The 21,157-nt window shown below is 42.0% G+C and overlaps 1 protein-coding gene across 1 annotated transcript; it reads left to right on the top strand.

Annotated features, from left to right (window-relative positions):
* The first annotated feature begins 555 nt into the window (after nucleotides 1-555).
* On the top strand, nucleotides 556-9,468 carry LOC104468422 (transmembrane protein 131-like). The gene is made up of 8 exons (XM_010082536.1): nucleotides 556-676; nucleotides 826-984; nucleotides 1,742-1,916; nucleotides 2,238-2,359; nucleotides 2,459-2,555; nucleotides 3,662-3,759; nucleotides 5,122-5,285; nucleotides 8,687-9,468. The coding sequence occupies exons 1-8, from the start codon at nucleotides 670-672 to the stop codon at nucleotides 8,861-8,863; spliced, it is 999 nt and encodes a 332-aa protein (XP_010080838.1). The 5' UTR covers nucleotides 556-669; the 3' UTR covers nucleotides 8,864-9,468.
* Nucleotides 9,469-21,157: the final 11,689 nt, after the last annotated feature.

Genomic DNA, 21,157 nt, shown 5'->3' with positions numbered 1-21,157 from the left:
GGTTTGGAATTCTTCTGCAAGAAATGGGTAAAATAGTTCCTCCCTAGAAAGTCTGAGACACATAATCAAATAGCTGGAGAAAAAGAGCAATATATAGCCAAATGAATTTGGTGGTGGATTTGAATAGTTTCATGTCATTGATTAAAAGATGATGCTGCACATTCAGGGGAATAGCATATTGGGAGCATGTGATCTAACAAGAGTGTGTCGGGGCAGAGTAGAAAAATGGCAGTTGCCATCTCTTGTTGCCACTATATAATCAGGTTTAATCCTGGAGCTCCAGGATGAAAGCTCCTCCTGGAAGGTGAGTGAGCCCTAATAAATGTGTTGAGCAATGCAGGTAGAAAATGAGCCAGGGCTAGGAAGGGTGGAGTTGCATATAGGAGAGACATAAAACTCTGCTTATGAATACCTTTGAAGATGAACACAAGTTTGACATAGAAAGCCACAGGAGACCAGTCTTTTGTAAGACCATATGGCACACATGTATATAAAATCTCCTCTTCAGCACTTCAAAGAGCTTAAAAATAAATGGATCTCTTTTCATTTAGTTCCTTGGAATTGCCTTGTACTCCCCCACTGGAAAACAAGCAGCGCAAAACCTTTCCATCCAAGATACCTACACAGCACCTTTTGACGAACGGGTCTAAATCGAGAAACCTCCCCAAAATGAGAGGTAGTGTGAGGCTATTTTTTATAAATACCTTGGGAGTTTTACTCAGTTGTTTGTAACCCCTCTTGAGTGCTTAATTCTAAGTCTGTTGTAAGAAGAAAGCTGTTCAGTTTGCTATCCACAGACTTGCTTTTCTTCTTTTGCTGTAATAGGTCCAAACAGTAAGTTAATGGAGAACAGGCCATCAGTATTAGCAAAATTTCTCCCCAGTGGTTCTGGACAGGAGCTAGGAAACACCAGCAGCTCAGAAGGGGAAAAGGATTCTCCACCACCAGAGTGGGACTCTGTGCCTCTTCACAAAGCTGGCAGCTGTAAGTAATCACTAGAGGATGACAGAATTAGTCTTCTGCAACGAATATCTGTAGGTAGGCTTGGTCTATTTATAGATCTTCCTGGGTTTTTTTTCACTGCATAGCTGTGCTCCCATTTTCTGCTGTGGGCCTCATATTGATAGCATCTGGTATGATTTGGGAGGTTTGAAAACCACATGGGTAGACCATGGGCCATTCCGCAGTTCTTCGGTAACAAACAGGATTCAGAAGCTGCTGGGGAAACTGAGGAAGTAAGAATTACCGCTCGAAAACAAATTATGTTTTCTACAGAAGATGGGGTTTTGCTTGGTCAAGTCTGCTGCAGCCAAAGTTGAAACTAATTATGTGATTTGGCCTTGAGAGGAAACACTGAAAATGCCTTAATGCAGTGGTTAGTGTGGGGCACTATTACGAGCTTTTTGGTTGCGTTGTTAAGTCCCTTGTGTGGGAAGCAAATCGCATTCATCTTGGTTGCATGTAAACATATTCATCCCTCTCCATAGTGCTTGCTTAGAAAGGTTCTTTCTTCGGTACAAATCAGTTTATCTTCGTGCTTTTATTGCAATACAATCTCTCTGAAAATAGGTAGTAAACCTGAATAATGATAGGTGAATATAGGGAATGAGCTGCCACTTTGATTACTGAGAACAGTCTTTGTCATTTTTCCTCAATTTGAACAGAAAGGATAGCAAAAGTTTGAGTAGCCTTTGTTTTAAAGTAAATACTACAGGAAGGTGTTTTGTGTTTCTTTTTATAGCTACGGACAACCTTTATAAACTCTCTCTACAAACCCTGAACGCAGATGCCTTCCTGAAACAGCGACAGCCTTCGCCGACACCCGCCTCTCCATCTCCTCCTCCTCTTCCCACATCTTTAGCCTTTGGGCCACGAGGAGGCACTTACAGCAGCATTGTGAACAGCAGCTGCAGCAAGTGAGTCCAAATCTGCACCTCCTACTGATTTCCCAAGCACAGAACACTTGTGGAACCCATGAGTTTCATATGGTGCATCTCCTTTTTTGCAGACCCATTTCCTCTTCCAATGGAAACTGCTTTTTTGCAGATATTACTTACCATGCTATTTGAATTGTTCTGGGGTTTCTTACAGCGTGGTAGATTGGAAAAATGTGCAATTACATGAACTGTTGTTAACATTTTAATGAATGCTAGCTTAAATTGCTGCTTTTTTTATCAAACTGATGAAGTTCAAAACCTTACTATTTTTTTTTCTTTTTCTCTTTCCCCTCCTTTAAGTGAAACGAAAAGCAAGCAGCCTAATGGTACCAAACATAAGCTGGCAAAGGCAGCTTCTCTTCCAGGCAGGAATGGTAACCCCACTTTTGCTGCTGTAGCTGCAGGTTATGACAAGAGCCCAGGTACTAGAACCAGTTTAGAGTTATAAATATTTCTGAGTATTTCATGAATATTGGGTTGGTTTTTTCTTCACTTCTTTTATATATGATATATTCTTGCAGGTGGCAGTGGTTTACCAAAGGTTTCTCCAAGCAAGACAGATGTTTCCAGCAATATCAGCGTTTCCCACACAGTTGTTGACAGTGATGGCTCTGACAGGTAATTTTTATAATCTCTAGGAAAATACCTAGGCCCCTGGAAAAGAAGATTGTAAGCTGTTAATGGCATTTTGAAGGTAGTGACAGAGTTCATTCTGGTTCTTTTTTTTTTTTTTTTTTTTTTTAAACGGTTGTTATAAGTCTGGGCATGGCATTTCTCAACTTGCAAAAAAATGTAGGACTTGTGAGTGACTCAGAAGTAGAGAGAAGGATGTTCTGGATGTGATGGAGACTCCCTTCCTTATTCCCAGTAACTCAACAATCTTGTGTTGCCCATGCATCCAAACAATGAGAAATCAACTTGGCTCTTTCAGTATTAAGAAGTGTGAACCAAGGTCACTTGAAATAGTTTACAGGCAGAATATCTTGCTGTACAGCAGTATCTTTCACTCCCAGTTTGAACACTGAGACCAGAACTATCACAGCACTTTGTGTTAGGAGTAGGAGCAGAACAGAGCTGTGCTCAGTCAGGCTCCCCAAGGCATGCTGTCGTTTCTGACATGTTTTGGCAGTGCAAAGTCTGTCTCAGTTGTACAAAGTAATGAACATTGCAACCTTTCTGGAATAGGAAAGAGACTTGAATTCAAGTTTCAATACACAAAGGAATTGCTTTTCTGAGCAAAGTTTGTGGGTGGGGTTTTGGTTTGGTTTTATAAATGTTTATCAGTGGTTCCAGTTACTCATCTGTAGTTTCAAGAAGCTTGCCCACAGACTGGAGCGTGAGCGTTTGTATGCCTTCTGAGTGGTTCTAAATTTTATCTGCTTGTCAAAAAAACTGTCCTATGGCTTAGACCCTATACATGTTCTTAAAAACTGAGCAAAAGAGCTACTCTCTGTGTTGGAGCTCAGTCTACAGATTAAAGAACATTATGTCTATAGCAGTGTGTTACTCCAAGGTGGGTACATACACAGGAAAATGGTATGTCACTGAAATCTTTTGTTAAAACAAAAATAAGCTGATTTTCTAACTCTTGATCACCATAAAAAAAAAAAATATATATAGTTAAATGGACATACACATTTGTATATAGATCAGTAAGTTAACATCATCGGTAGTACTGTGTTAATGAGTTGTGCGTTGCTTTCCCATTACTTCATCATATTTAGTTCGGGTTTGTGGAGTCCTATCAGCAATCCCAGCAGTCCTGACTTCACACCTCTCAACTCATTCTCTGCATTTGGACATTCTTTTAACTTAACTGGAGGTGAGTTTTTGTTTTCAGATATCTTCTATCTTCTGTATTCAAATACAGGTAAAGAAATGGTGTGTCTCCATTCCACTGGTCTAAGTACAGTGTTCCCATACGTAGGGAAGTGTGTTAAAAAATTGGTGGTGTATTCTGTGTTTCAGCCCTGGCATAGTTAGTGGAAACTCTTTAGAGTGTTTGTTGGGCTGGAAATACTTGGTTTTGAAGTTTCTCAGTCTCAGAAAACTTTCTTGAGATTTGTTTTTTCCTTAGTCTTCCTCCCCTCCATCCCTCCGCCTGAAGTTTTACACTCAGAAGTGTGCCACAGGGCCTGGGGTTTCCTGAGCACTTAAGACCTGCATTGCTCTATAAATGAGGCAATGGCCCATCTCTTGTGTTACTGTCCTCCTGCATTTTCCTCTAGCATTTGTATAGCTGCATGATGAAGTGATGCATACTAAAACCAGACATTAATTCCTGTACTTAAATATTTAGGTAAACTTTCCATAAGTGACTATTGGTGGGCCTCGATGCAGGCAGGCTATAGCGTACAGCATGGATATTCTGTATGCTTACTGTAGATTTGTATACCATGTTTGGAGATGCATGGTACTTTTTAAGTTGTCTGCAAAAGATGATCAGCAAAGGAAACTTTTATGTGGCCTTTGGAAAATAGATTGTATGTCTACTGAAAAAACACTGTCTACTGAAAAATGGTGGGTATGTGCAATCAACAGCAGCTGCTGCTGTGGGGTTCTTTCATCAGTGACACTTGGCACCAGACTTTGCAGGACAGCAGTAAGATGCCCGAAATCAGTTCTGTGTGCAGAGACCAGGCAAACAATGAGCACTGGTGCTGCCGTCTCCTTCTCTAGCAGAGGTGGCATCAGGGCTGGGGCACAGCCAGTGCCGTCTCCTGCCCCGGGAGTTACCTGGGAGGGGAGGGCTGCAAGGCACAAGAGTGCTGCAGCTATGAGAGGCTCCCTCAGCCTGGTCGCTTACTCCACCTGCAGTTCACTTGTTAGGAGGAATTGCCAGGACTCTCAGTATTGCTGTGCATCTGCCCAGTTCCCTGACTGTTTGCTTTTGGGTAAATAATGCCAGGAACCAAATAAATTTCATAGGTGACATTGAATTATACACAGTAAGTGTGTAACTCTTTTCCCCACTACAACCATGATTCTAAATTTGTAGCCACGGGCTTAGGGCACGTGAGATGAGATCTGTATTACTGTATGACCTTTTCTAATCTCTGTTCTTGCACTGCAGCAGGGCTTGCTAGAAAAGTATGGGAAATAACTGTGAAGAGTATTAGTCTGCTGTAGTTCTTGGAAACAGAGGAAGAGTAATGTACTCAGTTTTATTTCATTTTATTTTTAGAGGTTTTTAGCAAACTTGGTTTAGCTCGATCTGCTTACGGGCAGGATGTTCAGAGAAACTGGAGTGAATTCAATAACGTTCCATCATCCATCTGGGATCCTTCAGCTACAGACTCCGTACCCTCCTGGCCAACAAGCTCAAGTTCCCCAACTCATACAACTGCAGTAAGTATTCAGTCCAAAAGCAGTGTTTTATTATCGTACCAACCTGTTCTGTATCTGCCATCTGATTTTATTTCGAGGATTTTTAAATTTGGATTAAAAAACTCAACTGAAGAATAAAAGAAAAGGGAAGCTACACATATTCATCATTCAGTGTAGTTAAGCTGACATAGCTGTTCAACAGAGTGATTAGTCCGCTCACTTGAGGATGATGAATCCATGTAAATTTCTTCACATAAAAATATTTCTCACGAGAGCATCTTGCAGCAGTTACAAAAGTGTGTTCTTTTCCCATGTGCTTCAGGATTGTGGAAACAGCCATTCTGCTGCTGTGCCAGGGCTGGACACTACCTCTGTCACTTCCAGTTTGATGGACAGTTGCAAAGCAGCCAATATGATAACTTTCAGACTTAGATTCTGCTTCCTGAATCCAGTGTTGCACCTACTTGTAAATTAACTAAAGGTCAAAAAAAAAATTTATCTAAAAGACTTCAAATGTATTAGTTTCAGCTTAGAAAAAACACAAAAGTACTGAGTGTAAGGTGAAGCCTTTAAACTGGCTACTAATTTTCATGGAGCACTTGAGTATAGCCAAGGAAGAAGAAACAACTCTTACACAGATTGTAGCACTGCTCCCTCATCCTTGTGCCTGTCAGAATAAAACTTACACCACAACAGCTGTCTTCAGTGCCAGCTGAAATCGTTCTTCATCTTGTCTTCTGAAAATGTTTTTGTAGTGAGTAAGAAGCAGTGTTTACTTCTTCACCTGGTAGCAATTCAGATGGAGTGGAGAAAGGTGGGGGGCAGGGAAGAAGGTCACACAGCTTCTTATAGACACACACTCACTGATCCGCCCTTGTCATGCGGTTACAACTGTAGCTGTAACCTCACTAAAACTATGTAAGGAGAGATTTCTGCTTTTTGGTCACATGGAAAGCAGATTTCTCAGCATTTGATATATGGAGGGATTTAGGACAACCAGAACAATCTCTCTATCTCCTAACCTATTTCCTGGCCACTTCTGAAAAATACCAGTAAGTGTGCTTCAGGAAGCATTGAGACGGCAGCCAGACAAATGGTACAGAAGAATTGCCAGTTTCTCCCTTTAAATACTTCTGGGTTTTTTTGGGGGAAAAAAAAAGGCACTTTAGGAGCTTATTCAAGGAGAAGATCACTTAATAAACAAGCAACAGCAAACAGCCTGAAATGTTCAAAGCCTTTTTAATTATAGAGATTTTTTCAAGTGCTGGCAGCGAGCCAGAACTTTCATATTGGCTCTTCCTGCCACTGAACCTCCTTGCTCTGAGTGCTAGATAAGAGAGCAGATATCGGGCCAGGGTCCTGTTCTTTTCTCTCATCTGGCACAAGAGCCAAAGCTGTTCTTGCAAACAGCACTTCCATAGTGGCTTCTGTGTTACCCTCTTTTCTGGGAAGGTGTCTGGGCTGTTGATTTTGATCATTCTCCTTCCTTATTGCTCGTTACACATAAAATGGGAAAGCTCTTTGCTTTGTACTAAGTAGCATTTGATTTCTGGGTGCAGCCTCTCCTCAGGCCTTGCTGCATTGCCGGTACTTCTGCCCATGTTTCTTTCTAACCACAGCCCCTTACTCCTCTTTCCTCCATTTCCCTGTGTGTCATTCTGACTGACGGCCACTTGTACTTCCCTCTGCCAGCCTTGAAAGGGAGTAGCAGTCTAATCCAAGGTATTCTTCTCTGCCACTGCTTTCCTGTTTGCTTCTACTTTATCAGCAATTGCCTTTCTGTCAGGCTGTCCCAAACACTTTTGGGACATGTAGGAATACTTCCTGGCTCTTGCCCACAGGACAAAACAGAGTGGACTGTTAGTGTGTTAGGGATGGTGTCTGAGCAGCAGAATGTTTCCTGCTGTAGGCTTAGTAGTCTAATGCTTGTATAGCTTAAATAGAACCATTTAGTCATATAACAGTAATAAACTGTGACCCTAGTGTGGTTCAACTCTAAGTGACATTGGAGAGTCCTAACGACGTTGGCCTGGTTAACCCCTGAGTGTGCTCAACTCCTGTCCAACCCTCAGTATCAAATTCTTTGAGGACCCTTTGGCAATGTGTTAGTGTCCATCCAATTTCAGGTATGATTAGACTGAGCAGATCTTCTTCATTCCAGGGGAGAAAAGAAAAGCCTGAAATGAAGACATTTTCAGAGTTTACCTTGTTTACATTTCTAAAGGGATTTTTATTTTAATCTTCAGATCCAGAGTACACTGATACTGGTTAACCTTTAGTGTGCATTATCTGAGGGCTGAGATCTTGGGAAGGGATGCCCTATCTCCACCCAGTAAATCCAGACATAAGGATGTTTGTACCTTACAGCACATACTCAACAATTCCACTGCCTTTTGGATGTATCAAGTTTACTGTATATTTGCAAATTGAATTTACAGCCTATGTACATTAAATCTATTGGTGCTGAGGTAGGTAGTGTATTAAGCCTAAATGTAGCAGCTTCTGTGCTAATATTAGCATGAAAGTTATGCTAACCTTTCTCATCTCCATCTCTGGCTGCTTCCGGGTATCAATTTCCACCACACCATGGGTTAGATTCCTCTGCTTGTTGCTTGCTACTGTTTGGGCTTTAATAAAACAGTTGACAAAACCTGGGGCGTGTTCATTTCTGCATGTGTTCTCTAGGCTTGCTGTACCTGTCCTATGCATCCCAAATGCGTTTGTGACGTGTTGCAGCACGCCTGCATCTGCACCATGACCATTTGTCAGAGACTCCCAGATGTCTTGAGCCAGGAGAGACTTATTGGAACTCCATGACAAATGGCCAATTCTGAAATCCCCTCTCCCTTCATCTAGAGGAGTTCTGGATGGGGGAAAATGTATATACTGGGAATACAGTGAGGTACAGTGGGGCTGAACACAGGTAGGTTCATCCAAAATGTACAATTTATAACAGATATGTCTGAATACAAAGAGATAAGTTTGCAAACAGCCAAAAAAGGATCAAAGAATAGACTTAGCTGCTACCTTCCATTACAAGTTATATTTTGTTGGTTTTTTTGAGATTTGAACCATGTTTATTTACCTCATTCTAGCTAGTTAAATTAAGCTTGAGCTTTTTGGCCCTTGTGTGTTAAAGTCTGAATACTAGTAATGGTATGGGGATGTATAAGCTTAAAAGCCTGTAATGTAATTGCACTCTGCAGCCCATTCAGTTACCAGATGCGTTCAGTGACCATTAGTAGTGTGGTTCTTCTGGGCAAGCTCTCGTAAAAGGAGTTCAAAACTCCATGTTGCAGGGGAGGACGGAAGGGGTTCCACAGCAGGCTTTCTGCTTCTTAGATACTTTTCTTTCAGGGGGCTGTAAACAAGGTGATAATAGATGTTGCCGCACTGCTTACCTGGCTCTATCTTTACTGCAGTCAATCCTTGGCAACCCAAGTGGTCTGTGGTCCACCACTCCGTTTAGCAGTTCCATTTGGTCAAGTAACCTCAACAGTGGTCTTCCCTTCACCACTCCAACAAACGCGTTGTCAGGCATCGATCTCATGGGTAGTGAAAACTCCTCTGCTGCTCCTCCTCCGCCCACTGCTTGCTGAAGACATGGGACAGACCTACAATCCTTGGAGAATCTGGAGCCCAACAATTGGAAGAAGAAGTTCAGATCCTTGGTCTAATTCACACTATCCTCATGAAAACTGAAGTTAAGCAAAAGGAAAGAACTCTTATCCAGGTCATGATACAATTCTGAATACAAATTTTTGAAGCATCATTTTCAGGCTGTTGCTGGTCATTGGTCCCCACCCCTGCCCCTTTTTCCTCCATCAGTCATGCTTTTATCACTTGCTCCTTTTTAAAGTCTGTCCTGCAATATGGTAGTGTGAGATTGCAGATAAGCTTGAAAAAGTCTGGATGTGGTCCCAAATCCCAACTACAGCTGAAGCCTGTAGATCCAGACAATTTCACTGGTTTCATATTTTACCATCTGCCATCTTTATTTAGGAAACAATTTGATCTATAAAATGGTCATGGCATGCAATACTTTTATGAAAAGTACCGGCTTGGGTTTTAAATTTTTTTTTTCCAGTATTATCCTCCAAGTTCTAATTTAAAATCAAAAGGCACTTTGTGCTAAAATGCAGAGTATTTTTTTAAAATAAGGCTGTCTTTTGTTAACACAGGTTCTAAGAATGTAAAAAAAAAACAAAAACAAAAAAAAAACAACAAAACCAACACAAAACCTTAAGAGCAAAATGGCTGAATGTAAGAGCATTCTGTTGAGACTGTAATACACTTTCTGTGCTGTTTGTACATTTGTAAACCTGAATGCATTTTTAAGTTGAACTGAAATGCACACAGCCAAGACTTGTGGAAGAAACAAGATACCTTGTGCATTTCTTACAGATACAACTTTGGGTTGTACTTTAAAATAAATACTGCTTTTTTCAAGATCGGTCTGCTGCAATTCTGTTCTCTTGGCATTTTCTGAACTTGTGCGTGCATGAATCCACTTGGCAGTGGTAGCCTTCAGGCTAAAATCTACTGCAGGTAGGGCCTACATTAACAGAAACTTCACTGCAGATGAAACCTGGCTTCTCAGCAGCATGGGTTTGTATAGCAGGGGAGAATTAGAGATTGTTTTCAGTTACCCAGTGCCACCCACTCAAAAATTTGCTGGATGGTAAAATGTCTACACTGTTATAAGTTTCCAAGGCATAGTAGCAGCTGCTGCTGTTTATGCTATGCCCATACCTTTGTAACACTGTTCTTGGCTAGGTCAGAACAAGAACTTTACTATTTTTAGATATGATTTATCTGTCTCTAAGGTGCCTGTTTCCCTTCATTAACAGCAAGGCAAGCCCCATTGCCTACATATATTCATCTGAGCTAAAGCCAGGTAAAAAATTAAGCCTTCCATTACAAGAAAGCATTACTAGATAATAGCAACATAAATTTACTTATGACTCGGTGGCGCTGCTTAAAACTTACAGCAGCAGATTTTTATCAGAATCCACCCTTTAAAAGAGTAAGAACTCTATACCGTAGTTAAAACCTTTATCCTACCAGGAATATTATATGCAACAAAATATGAGGGTTAAATAAATAATTGAGACTAAGTGACCACTTTTCCAGCTCACATTATGTAAACAAAATCTCTGCAACTGTCAGATTCCTGTCTTCTTGCTGCCACCAGCAGAAGCTTCAAGATACAGATCTCTGAAACAGAAACCTGCTGGAACTCTTTTGTTCTTGAAATTTGGGTGTTTCTAGAACCATGCAAGGTCATGAAATGTTCAGCTTGGATTTGGATGTGATTTCCTTCTCAGTAACTGGGCAAACAAGTCTTGAACTGCATGCAAAATAAAGAATAAGTAGTTGAGCTCCTGACATGCCAGGGCTTGTTTCTCTGTAAATGAAACTTGGGAAGATAACTAGCAGTAACTTCAAGGTGAAAGGAACTGCTTAAAGTAATGTGCCACCTCTTCTTCCCAGCAGGTGTTTATATTAGAATTGATTCTGTGGAATACAGAAGCAGAAACAAATGCTGAGATACTGATAGTCCTTAGTGGCTTAAGCAGTTTTGCGGACAGGAAAATTTTTTTTGCTTTAAAAACATTTCCCTTTGAACAAGACAAGTAATTTAGACTTTTTCCCCAAAAACGTAAGCCATTCCCTTGTGGTAATGCAAATAATCTTTCCTACCTTTAGAATATTCTCAGTTCTTGCTTTTGAAGAGTTTCCTCTTGAGCACTAATTAAATATTACTTAAGTTCCAGGGGTGAAACAACCTGAACTATCAAGATCTTTGACACACCTTTCATTTTCATAAGAGAGGAAAAAGCACATCCTCCCCAAATTTATAAGGAAAATGTCCTAGGCCTAAAGACTTTGTACTTCTGAGTGTCCTATCTTCCTTCCCTCTACTCGGAAGTTAGTTTGGAGGGCACCTTCACTCTGTTCTGCCTAAAGACAGTGAAAGAGCTGCGTTAAAAAGAAGTCCTAATTGTAATTGACAGAATTGAGGTGAAATAAAATCTGGGCAAAAGTTAGGTATTTCTAAGGAAACTGCTGTGTGTGACATAGGTTTTGCTGCCTTCTCCCTGAGGTGCCTACTTGCTAGTTTTTATCATAGAATCATTAAGGTTGGAAAAAGAGCTCAAGGATCATCATGTCCAGCCGTCAACCCACACCACCTAACTCACTAAACCATGTCCCTAAGCACCACATCTACACGTTTCTTGAACACCTCCAGGGATGGTGACTCCACCACTTCCCTGGGCAGCCTGTTCCAATGCCTGATCACTGTTTCCATGAAGAAATTTTTCCTAATATCGAGCCTAAACCTCCCCTGGCACAACTTGAGGCCATTTCCTCTTGTCCTATCACTTATGGTATAGTCATTCTTTACATGCATTGAAAACACTTTTAAAATTGCTGCAAACGAGGTGAAGTGATGAGCCCAAAGTATCCACAAACATCACAGAATAACAGAGAGGACAAACGTCTTATGATGAGGTTAAAAAAAAAAAAAAAGAAAAATTAGTTTTTGGCAAAGCATGTGTAAAGTCTTCTATGGAAATATAGATGGGGTTGAAAATGTTGCAGCCTGCTTGAAGGACAACTTAAGATAAAAGAAGTAAGGACAAAAGCTCAGAAGCAAGAGTGGACTGTGTTTTCAAAAGCCGAATGAACAAGACTGAAGGTCAGACCATGAGGGAAGTTCCATCTTGAGTAAAAAGACCACAGGAAAAAAAACACCTTAAAGTGCTTGGAAGACAAGCCGTCCTGGAAACCAGGGAGCTCACAGCCCTTCCGATAATTTAAAACATTTATTCAGAATGGCATCAGGGCCAAACTACCATGGATCAGCTCTTCTCTTCCCGACCTGGAAGCTACTGGGAATACAAAGTTGCCAGCAAGGAAGATAAATAATTGCTGTTAATTCTGGTAATTATTTTGGTGCTCCAAATGGGCAGTTCTGTTCTGCCAACTCTAACCAATAGACTTTAAAAGCATGAAAGCTTCTGGCCTATTAGAAAAATCAGAAAGCCTGAAGTAGGTAAGTATGGCCCTAACATGTGCAATCAGTTTAATTAGCATGAGCTCTATTTCAAAAAGTTCTTGAAAGGCATTAGAGATTTTTTTAAAAGACTATCAGAACAGGATACAAAATTCCAGACAAAGGACAGTGTTTGTTTCACATATACAGACCCTTGGAATGAACCAACATACCAATGAACAGGTCTGGGCCTAGCCCTGGCCACGGCTCTGTCAGCAGCAGTATGCACCATAACTTGACCACAGCCCTGCAAGAGAAATACCAAACGGGAAAATTCTAAGACAATGTAGGATGCAGAATGTGTGTAAACAGCAGATTCTCAACACTGGAGCACCACGGTCAAATCATACTGAAGTCTTCCACTGCAGTCCAGCTGACCATGAACTGTCTGTCCAACCCAATGAGAGGTAAAATTAAAGGTGCACAAGTGTTTCACCTTCATGGGGTAAGAAGCTATCTCTCACTGAAACTGTTTCACCTGGAGTGATGTTTTACACTAAATACAGCTTTGACTGTGCCTTGTCCATTTTCCCAACTTGTAATTATGAGCAAGTTTTCTGAGCTTCAGTGTTCTGGCCTCATGAAGCAATGACGCCTTCAGCTCACAATGAGTCAGTTCATTAGAAGAGAACTACATGCTGGGATTGGAAATAACCCAGCTTCTACTGTATGGTTGCTGCAACTGGAAGAGCATTCAGTCACCTCATTTTAAACAAGTTCTGCTTCAAAACTGACTCTTTTGCCCAGTGCCTGTTTTCATCTAACACCAGTCAAGGATGGACTTTTTGTTCAACCGGTGCTTTAGTCACAAAAATACTAAAGCTGTCTTCAGGATGACTGATCAGCTCGCTCTTCAGCAGCCCTCTGAACACAACTGCTAACCATACTTACTACTACTAGTTTGCTACTTAGATGTTGTGGGATCCAGCAGCAAGTGGAGCATGACTTTTTTTTATATATATAGCAAAGAAGAAATCAACTCGAAAGCAAAGCCACAGTATCTGCCAGAGCCAATACGGTGAAGCACTAGCCTAAATTCTGGAGGACTAATAAAAACTGAGAGTTTAACAAGCAGTGAAAACCCTAATATCACTATATTTGCTGGAACATGAGAACTGTCCTGAACAAAATTTTTTTTGTTTTACCTGAAAGGTGTAAAGGTAGCTGCTCAGATCCAAAACATCTGTTGGATCAGCTGACCTTAAACAGCAGATTACATTGTACCAAGAAAAATGCAGAAAGTGGACAGAAGTAAGTGTGAAGAAAGATTCTCATGGCCACTTCCTAAGGAAACCCCCCTGATGTGTTTTTGTCCAGCTAGTATCTCCAAATAGTGGTCCTTCAGGAACGACCCTGTATCTGAGACCTAACTTCACTCTCTATCTGCCTACTGTGAGCAAATGTTTGAGTCAGACTGTCATTAACACTGAATAATATGGGATTGTCAAGGGGGTACGCTCAGTATCTCCTGAATTTTTACAGGGTAACACTCAAGTAGTCCTTGAGCAGCAGCAGGGAGTGGGACCTTCTAGCACTGTGATACCAGGATTCACATGGGATACATGGAAGAGAGTACTTACAGGAGGTGAAGCAAACAGACTGTCCTGGAGTCCAAGCCAGACTCTCCTGCAAGCTGTGAAAAAAAAAAAAGAAAAAAAAAATCACTGTTCAATTACTCGCCCTAAAACAAGACAGGAGATCTGAAGTCTGGCATCCTACAAGAGACAAAAGGTATTGGCTGGAGAGGGCGCAGGGGGAGAGGGAGAGATACCTCTAGGAAGAAGGTACAGGCTGTCTGTTTTATAATTTGGGGGCTAATAAAATATTCTCAAGAGGAAAGAGGGGAAAAAAAAAAAAAAAAAGCTATTCTGGAAAGTTTCCTGGGCGGTTTTGGTATGGGTCCATGGCAGGATGAAGTCACTTGTGCTGCTTTGGCTTAGTTACAAGGAACTTGCTAGGAAGCAAGAGTACCAGGAAAGTGAGCACCTGGAGCAGCTTCTGCCTCCCCCAGTATCACTCACTGGCCCATTCTGGTGTTATTGTCAGGGAAGACAATACACCCTGGAAGGAGGATGTTAAGCTGCTTTACAGCAATGTAGAAGACAACAGAAGCTAGGAAGGAAGGCTCAATGAAGAAGGATGTCACAAAAAACTATGCAACGTTCTACATTAAATGGGTATGACTCAGCTTATGGTTCACAGGGAAATTCCTGTTGTGCTGTATAAACTAGGAATCTTTTTGGACAGCAGTAATTTCAAGGAATATTCACTTACGTCTTGTTCCAAACCAGCAACACAGAAATTTCTTCCTATGAGCTTCTGATGCAGGTCTAACTGCCAAACCTTGCTCACATTCGCCTGCCTGTCAAATTCTGTTCTGTGGCTGAAGACTCAGCCTCCAAGTCAAGGCAGGGGTGGGGTGTAAAAATCAACAGAGCTTAAGAAAACAATAATGCCTTAATGCTTCAGTTAGACTAAGCAAAGGCCATGGCAGAATGGAGTACCTTAGTACTTTGAAATACTGAGGGGCAGAAAAAAGTCGCAAGGAATAAAACAGTTCAGCTACATTTAGAAAGTTAGTGACAAATTCAGATTTCATGTACACGTGAGGGTTCCTTTCTTTGAAGCAGCTGAATTCAACAGTCCAAATAAATGCTCCAAAAGGGTAAACTCATCACAGCTCGAACAAGAAGCAAACATCCATGCTACAACAAGTGGCACACAGAATGTCTCACGGTTATGCCAAGCTTAATTTCAGATGTGCAAATGTGGGACCTGGGCACTGGCTGTGAGCTGAACCCAAGGTTCCAGGAATGTGGAATGAGAATGAGGTGCATTGTGTGCTGACTTAGTGCCCTTGCATCGATCGACTGCATGCAAAAATCCATATGATGCAGTTATTAGAACAATTAAAACTTAATATTACTGAAGTCAGCAGGTTCATCACCAGAGAGCTTGAGAAAATGGACAGTATTTGTGCTGCTTTGTTTTTAAATTGAGCCTTCTTGTGAAAAGTCACTGATGTGATCTATAGAGCAATACTAACCCACGGGAAGAAAGATCCTGGTAGGCTTTCAGGAATTCTGATTAAATCGACAAACTGCAAAACACTTCCCCGAACTCAATAAATTTGAGTAATGTCATTTCCTCTCTCTGCACAGTGAAGAGTCCTACTATTTAGATAAACAGCACCCCTCTGTGGCTACAAACAGCATTCAGGATTCAGGCCATCACAGCAGTGCCAGCTGGCCTTAAAATTTCTTCTATGATTTTTCCTGAAAACTTGAAAAAAAAATCTCAGCTATAGTAGTAGCATTTTGCTTTAATGAGTTGTACATTGGGAAAATTAGCACTACTTGCCCCCTGCCAGTCTATACAGCTATGACTCCTCAACAGTAATCTGCCAAAAATCCTAAACCAAAGGAACTGGAAAGTTCTTGCAGTTCAGTGGTGAAAGTCCACAAATCAGGGCACCCCGTTAGTCATATCAAGCTTTTACTTCTCTTCAGAGTATCACAAAATGCCAGACAAGCCCAATATAATCAAACTATTTATTTCCTATGCTTATTTTAATATTTTTTTCATCAAACTATCTACAAATTAGCCACTTTTCTTTCTTTCCCCTTCATGCTTTCAGTATCTTTTTTTCTGTATCTGCTCACCTAACAAACAAAATTATTTCACCAGTATTGAATCCTTTTAACCTGTGATGTACATGTTCAAGACACTCAGCTCCTCCAGTTTGCACAAACCTTTCTTACAACTCATTTCAACACCCCTACTTGAGGAATTTTATGCAGTTATTTTGTAGTTTTGTTCAAATCTCCAACACATTGGTTTCTGCTCTCCCTCCCAAATCTTTCAGTTCACTTTATCCTTGTGAAACGCCTTTGTCGTGCTTTTTTACAGAGCTCCACATTCCCTCCCCTTTGAGTATTTTAGTTCTTACTGTTCATTCTGTCCCACTAACTAGTTTCAATATCGAAGCCCTGCTGCAGCCCTGCTCTCTTCCAGGTTGTATTTGGAGCCTTGCAGAAGACATGGCATTCAAGCAGTCAGCGTTCTTGGGCAAGCCATCCCTGCTGCTGGGCCTCCTACTTCAGGCTTGCGAAGCCGGTACGTTAGCACAAGCAACTGTTGTGTAACCCCACATATGCAGCACTGTACAGGGATGTGCTGGAATGCCCAGTGCCCGCCAGTGCTGCACTCTGGTGAACATCATGACAGAGAGGACCGGACACTCCTGCCTGTCAGGAGGAGATGGGTGGGTTTGTTCCTTACACAAGACAAAAGGCACCATGGTGCGGGAGGAGACTGAGCCTCCCCAGGGACAGGATCTGCACCACCTGCTGTGGGAATCCATCTGGGGTCTGTCCAATGCTGCACGAAAGCAGGGTTCCCAGCACCTGATGGGACATGAGACGTACTCACTGTCTATATTCCTCTTTTCATTCTACCTCATTAAGATGGCAATGTTATTACACCATGTGCTGTTGTGCCTTTCTCACTGAGATCCAAAAGAACCCTGTGCCTCCCGTGTGCAGAACCCAGGTCACCACAGGTCACCTACATATCAAGATTCATGAATAAATACTGATCAAAGAGCAAATGTTTTAAAGCAAAACCCACCCTAGGTCTAAGCACCTTCAAAGCTTCCGCCCTTCTAAGTAGCACTTTTCTACTCAGTTTTAGCCCTGACTCCCATCTTAGCAATTCAACAACCAACCGACAGCATGAACATAGTGCCCTGCACCTGCGAGACACTGAAGTGGCACTTGAGTATTACTACCGTGGATGGCCCTGCACTGCCTCTGCGTGCCCTCGCATAGTCATTCTCAACCTCTGCAAGTACAGACTTTGGGGCTGCCACCCAATCTTTCATCAGGTTGGTAGAGTAAGAGGTGGGATCAGAACAGTAGTTGACTCCTGTCAGTTTTTTGAAACTACCATGAGTCCAAAAGTTTTTCCTTCCTTGGAAAAGCTGCCTCCTTTTTTAGTAATGCTATTCAAGAGTTCTGTATTTCTTTAAATAACTATCAAACTTGATTTGCAATATGAAAACAAGAATAATGATCAGATTACTGTCTATCTAGATCCATAGTCTGACAGCAGACAGGAATGTATCAGTAAAATGCAAAAAAAACCAAAACAACCTAGCTTCAGTTTGCTGACAAGCCATCAACTTTCTCGTTAACTACCTCCACCATAAAGATAAACTCATACTATAGGTTAATTCAGGTACTCCATGCACAACCTGCATAAGCCTCATAATCTCCATTCTCTGAGAACTCAAACAACGAGAGCCCAAAAAGAAATAAAGAAACGAGCACCCAGAGAAGGGGAAGTAGAGATGATATGACACAATGGAAAGCACCGTAATGGCACTATATACATCTATTCAGAGCTAACACTTCTGACACAGACACTTCTGAAAATGTAAGCCATAAAAAAATTGTACAACTAGACTTGGAAATCCCATGCTATGTTTATTTGGTCCTTTCACAGCTATAAGGCAAAAGCCATGGTGAATGACAAAACATGAGGCTGGGCTGGTTTTACCTATGACCAAGTACAGATGTTTTGGGATTCCTAATTTAGGTTGGTAAACCTTGAATCTAGCTGACTGCCTAATCTTACCTATTAACTGCCTGTTTAATTAAGTAATTCTCAAGGCACCTGGAACTACTTCTGTGCCTGCCCAAGCCCAAGGAGGACTCAGAAAACGAGCGTTTCTCTGGTTCCTGGGGAGCCCTGCCAGCATGAGCGTTCCCAGAGCAGACAAAACACCAGCAGGACGGCGCTGCTTATGAAATGTAAGCCTAACTGCAAGAACCCCGTACCAGGGGAACATTTGGGCCATGGAATTACAAACAAGAGGCTGCTTCTTGCATTTACCCCAAAACATGAAAAGCAGGCAGCTGACCTAGGCTAAGTTCACTCCAGAAATCATTCACACCCAGAAATGCCCCATGACACTCGGCCTGCCCACCTTAGTGACAATCCTTCCTGGCGAGATGAGAAATTTCTCTCCCATCTCTCCACTCAGTAAAATCCCCACTGATTTCCCACAACCTAAACCAGCAGCACTTCACTGCCTTACTGGAAAGGGCCATGCTGGACAACAACTCACAGGCTGCCCAGAGAGGTTGTGGAGTCTCCTTCTCTGGAGACATTCAAAGCCCACCTGGATGCGTTCCTGTGTGATCTGATCTAGGTGTTCCTGCTCCGGCAGGGGGATTGGACTAGATGATCTTTCGAGGTCCCTTCCAATCTCTAACATTCTGTGATTAAAAAAAAAAAAAAAAAAAAAAAGCCATCTGGTACTTTTCGAGCTGTCTTCCGAGGATGACTGGGGAAAGGGAGAGAGGCACAGAAGAGAAAAAGAAGAGCTCAACTTCCAGCATCCTGGCTGCACGAAGGCTCTTTTTGTGCACGCTGATGACCAGGTTCATTGCAGTTTGGAGCTGCAAAGCAATATAGAGCAGAGGGTGCAGGCAGCAAGTGAGACCCTTGTCCACAAGCTGTGTTACTTAACTGGGTGTGACAAATGCAGCTGGGGTAAGGCTGTGGCCCTGCATGCGAGGCTAGAGGTACAAAGCCCTGTCTCTTCTCCCACCACTGGGGTGGGAGAAGGAAGGAAGCCCAGGCAGATATGAGTCTCAATGATAAACCTCCTCATTAGCAATTCGCAATATACAAAGCTTCAGGAAGCTCAACACCACATCAGGCGACAAAAATGCCTGCAAGTTAGGCAAGCTATGGGTGGCAAGCTTGCTTTGTAGATTTAGTTAAAGTGGCTCTTGCAAAGCTTTGCTGATGGCAGCAGCAGAGACAGAATCTGAAACGTGTAACTCGCTGCACAATCAACACACACAGCTGAGGATGAAATGTGGCTTTTGTGCACTGAGTCAGCCCACGTTATGGTACAGAACCAATTTAGATACGCACAGTAAAAACAAACATTGGCCATTTTCCTTTTTTTTTGCTCATGAGGGAAGAAGGCAGGACAAACAAATCTTCCATCCTCCTTTGATGTGTCTTCCTCTTCCCCTTCATAACATCTGCTAGTTCTCGTTTCCCCGTGCTTTGCAGTGCATCTTAAAACAAGTGTTCTCAAGTGCAGAGGTACAAACACCTGGAGCTGAGTCACACTAGCCTGACACAGGGGGAAAACAAATCCCACACCTTCTCTTCACATCAGCTCCTGGAGGCAAAAGTTGCAGCCAGCTCTGCAGGCAGCCCTTTGACATTGCTGCCATGGAAAAAAGCAACTAAGGTGACGCCACTTTTCACAGTGACTTGATAAATTCAACCAGTGCCTCAAGAAGCAGCTGCTGATCAGCTGCACCATGCTGCTTTGCACCACACCACAGGCTGCTCCCACTTGCTGACCTCCCACAAGCACTGCGGTGCCCGCTGCCCCTCTGTCAGATGAGGGAGTACATCTGCATTTTCTGAATTAGTGCTGAGCTTATAAACCTTCTTAGAGGACAGGGGCGGGGACAGAAGAATATAAACCACCTGAATTTTTAGTAGCACTGCCATACTTCAACTCTAATTACTGGCTGATATTCCTCAATGAGCTTATTTCTAGCTCCTGCCATGAGCCATATCTCACAGATGTGGTGCTGAGTTATTTAGCTCCAGACACTACTCCCACATGGGTATTGCAAAGCCTTATTTTTCATACAGAAAGTTCACTTTTTTTGGAAGATGTTGAAGTTTCATTTAAGAATTCTAAATCTGACAAGAAACTGAGAAAAGTCAGAGATGCTGATCTTCAGCCATTTGCCTACAGACCATGAAGCTGTGGATACTGCCACAGCATTTCAAGGAATACTCACTCTCTCATACAACTTACTAAAGTTGATTGAATACATGACTTGATGTATTGTAACTGAAAGTCCTGGCAAGTGTATGGGAAATTTGGTCAAAATGCAACATGAAGAACACGCAATAAAATCCCAGGAACAAAATGGAGCAGTAATAACCCTGAATCAGAAAGTTCTGAGGTCAGAAAGAATTTATAGGAAAAAAAAATCAGAATGACTGTACCCTATTATAGCTAACAAATGCTCTTTGAGACCTCACAAATGTCTCTCACACGTAGGCTAGATCCCCTCGTGTTTGTTACGAATCTGTAACATGAAGGGCATTTTTACAGACACTGTCAAACAGACCATTTCTATAACAGCAGGTAATCTCCAGGACTTCAATGTTAGATGCCAGAGCCCTCATCTGCCCAATACCAACATCAATCAGTGGGAATTTAATAAACATATTGAAACACCTACAAAAGAGTAAATTATTTCAATCTTGCTTTCCAGGTCTTCCTGCACTATTTGTGAGCAGCAGTATTTCAAGACATTGCTACAAATTAAGCAATCTGTAGTCAAATACTGCAAGCACTGTTATTTTTCCTTCGTATAAGTGTTTTATTGCTACAACGCTTTCTGAACTTTTGAGTTTATATCTTAGTTTTTAGATCTTTAGTTTTTAGATCTTTAGAGATCAACTTGCCTCTATTCCAAAATGGAAACTGCATCACCAACATGCCAAGTCAATAGAAATCTAAAAGACAAGCAGTTGTCTGATTACAGTTTTTTAGGAAGTGTTATTTGAGCACATGATCTGACAAATAGGATTCTCAATCCTGTTGGATTAAAGCCTACTGCATCACCAGCATGTTTCTAGAAGAGCTGCGGCAGACTGGGGAGAGGGGACAGCCCACGCTGGGAGCACCCCTTGCTGAGGAGGCCCGGTAATTCGGAGGAACACGGCCGTGAGGGGCGGGGGCTCTACCACACCCGGCCGCAGGGACGGGCCAGGCTGC

The sequence above is a fragment of the Pterocles gutturalis genome, unplaced genomic scaffold (assembly GCF_000699245.1).
Source record: "Pterocles gutturalis isolate BGI_N339 unplaced genomic scaffold, ASM69924v1 scaffold39289, whole genome shotgun sequence".
NCBI classification, from domain to species: Eukaryota; Metazoa; Chordata; class Aves; order Pterocliformes; family Pteroclidae; genus Pterocles; species Pterocles gutturalis.
Note: the sequence above shows the minus strand (reverse complement) of the source record. Positions and strands in the feature narration are given on the sequence as shown.

Coding starts and splice junctions, on each gene's coding strand:
- LOC104468422 (XM_010082536.1), top strand. Junction 1,917..2,237: donor GTGAACAGCAGCTGCAGCAA/GTGAGTCCAAAT, acceptor CCCTCCTTTAAG/TGAAACGAAAAGCAAGCAGC. Junction 3,760..5,121: donor TTCTTTTAACTTAACTGGAG/GTGAGTTTTTGT, acceptor TTTTATTTTTAG/AGGTTTTTAGCAAACTTGGT.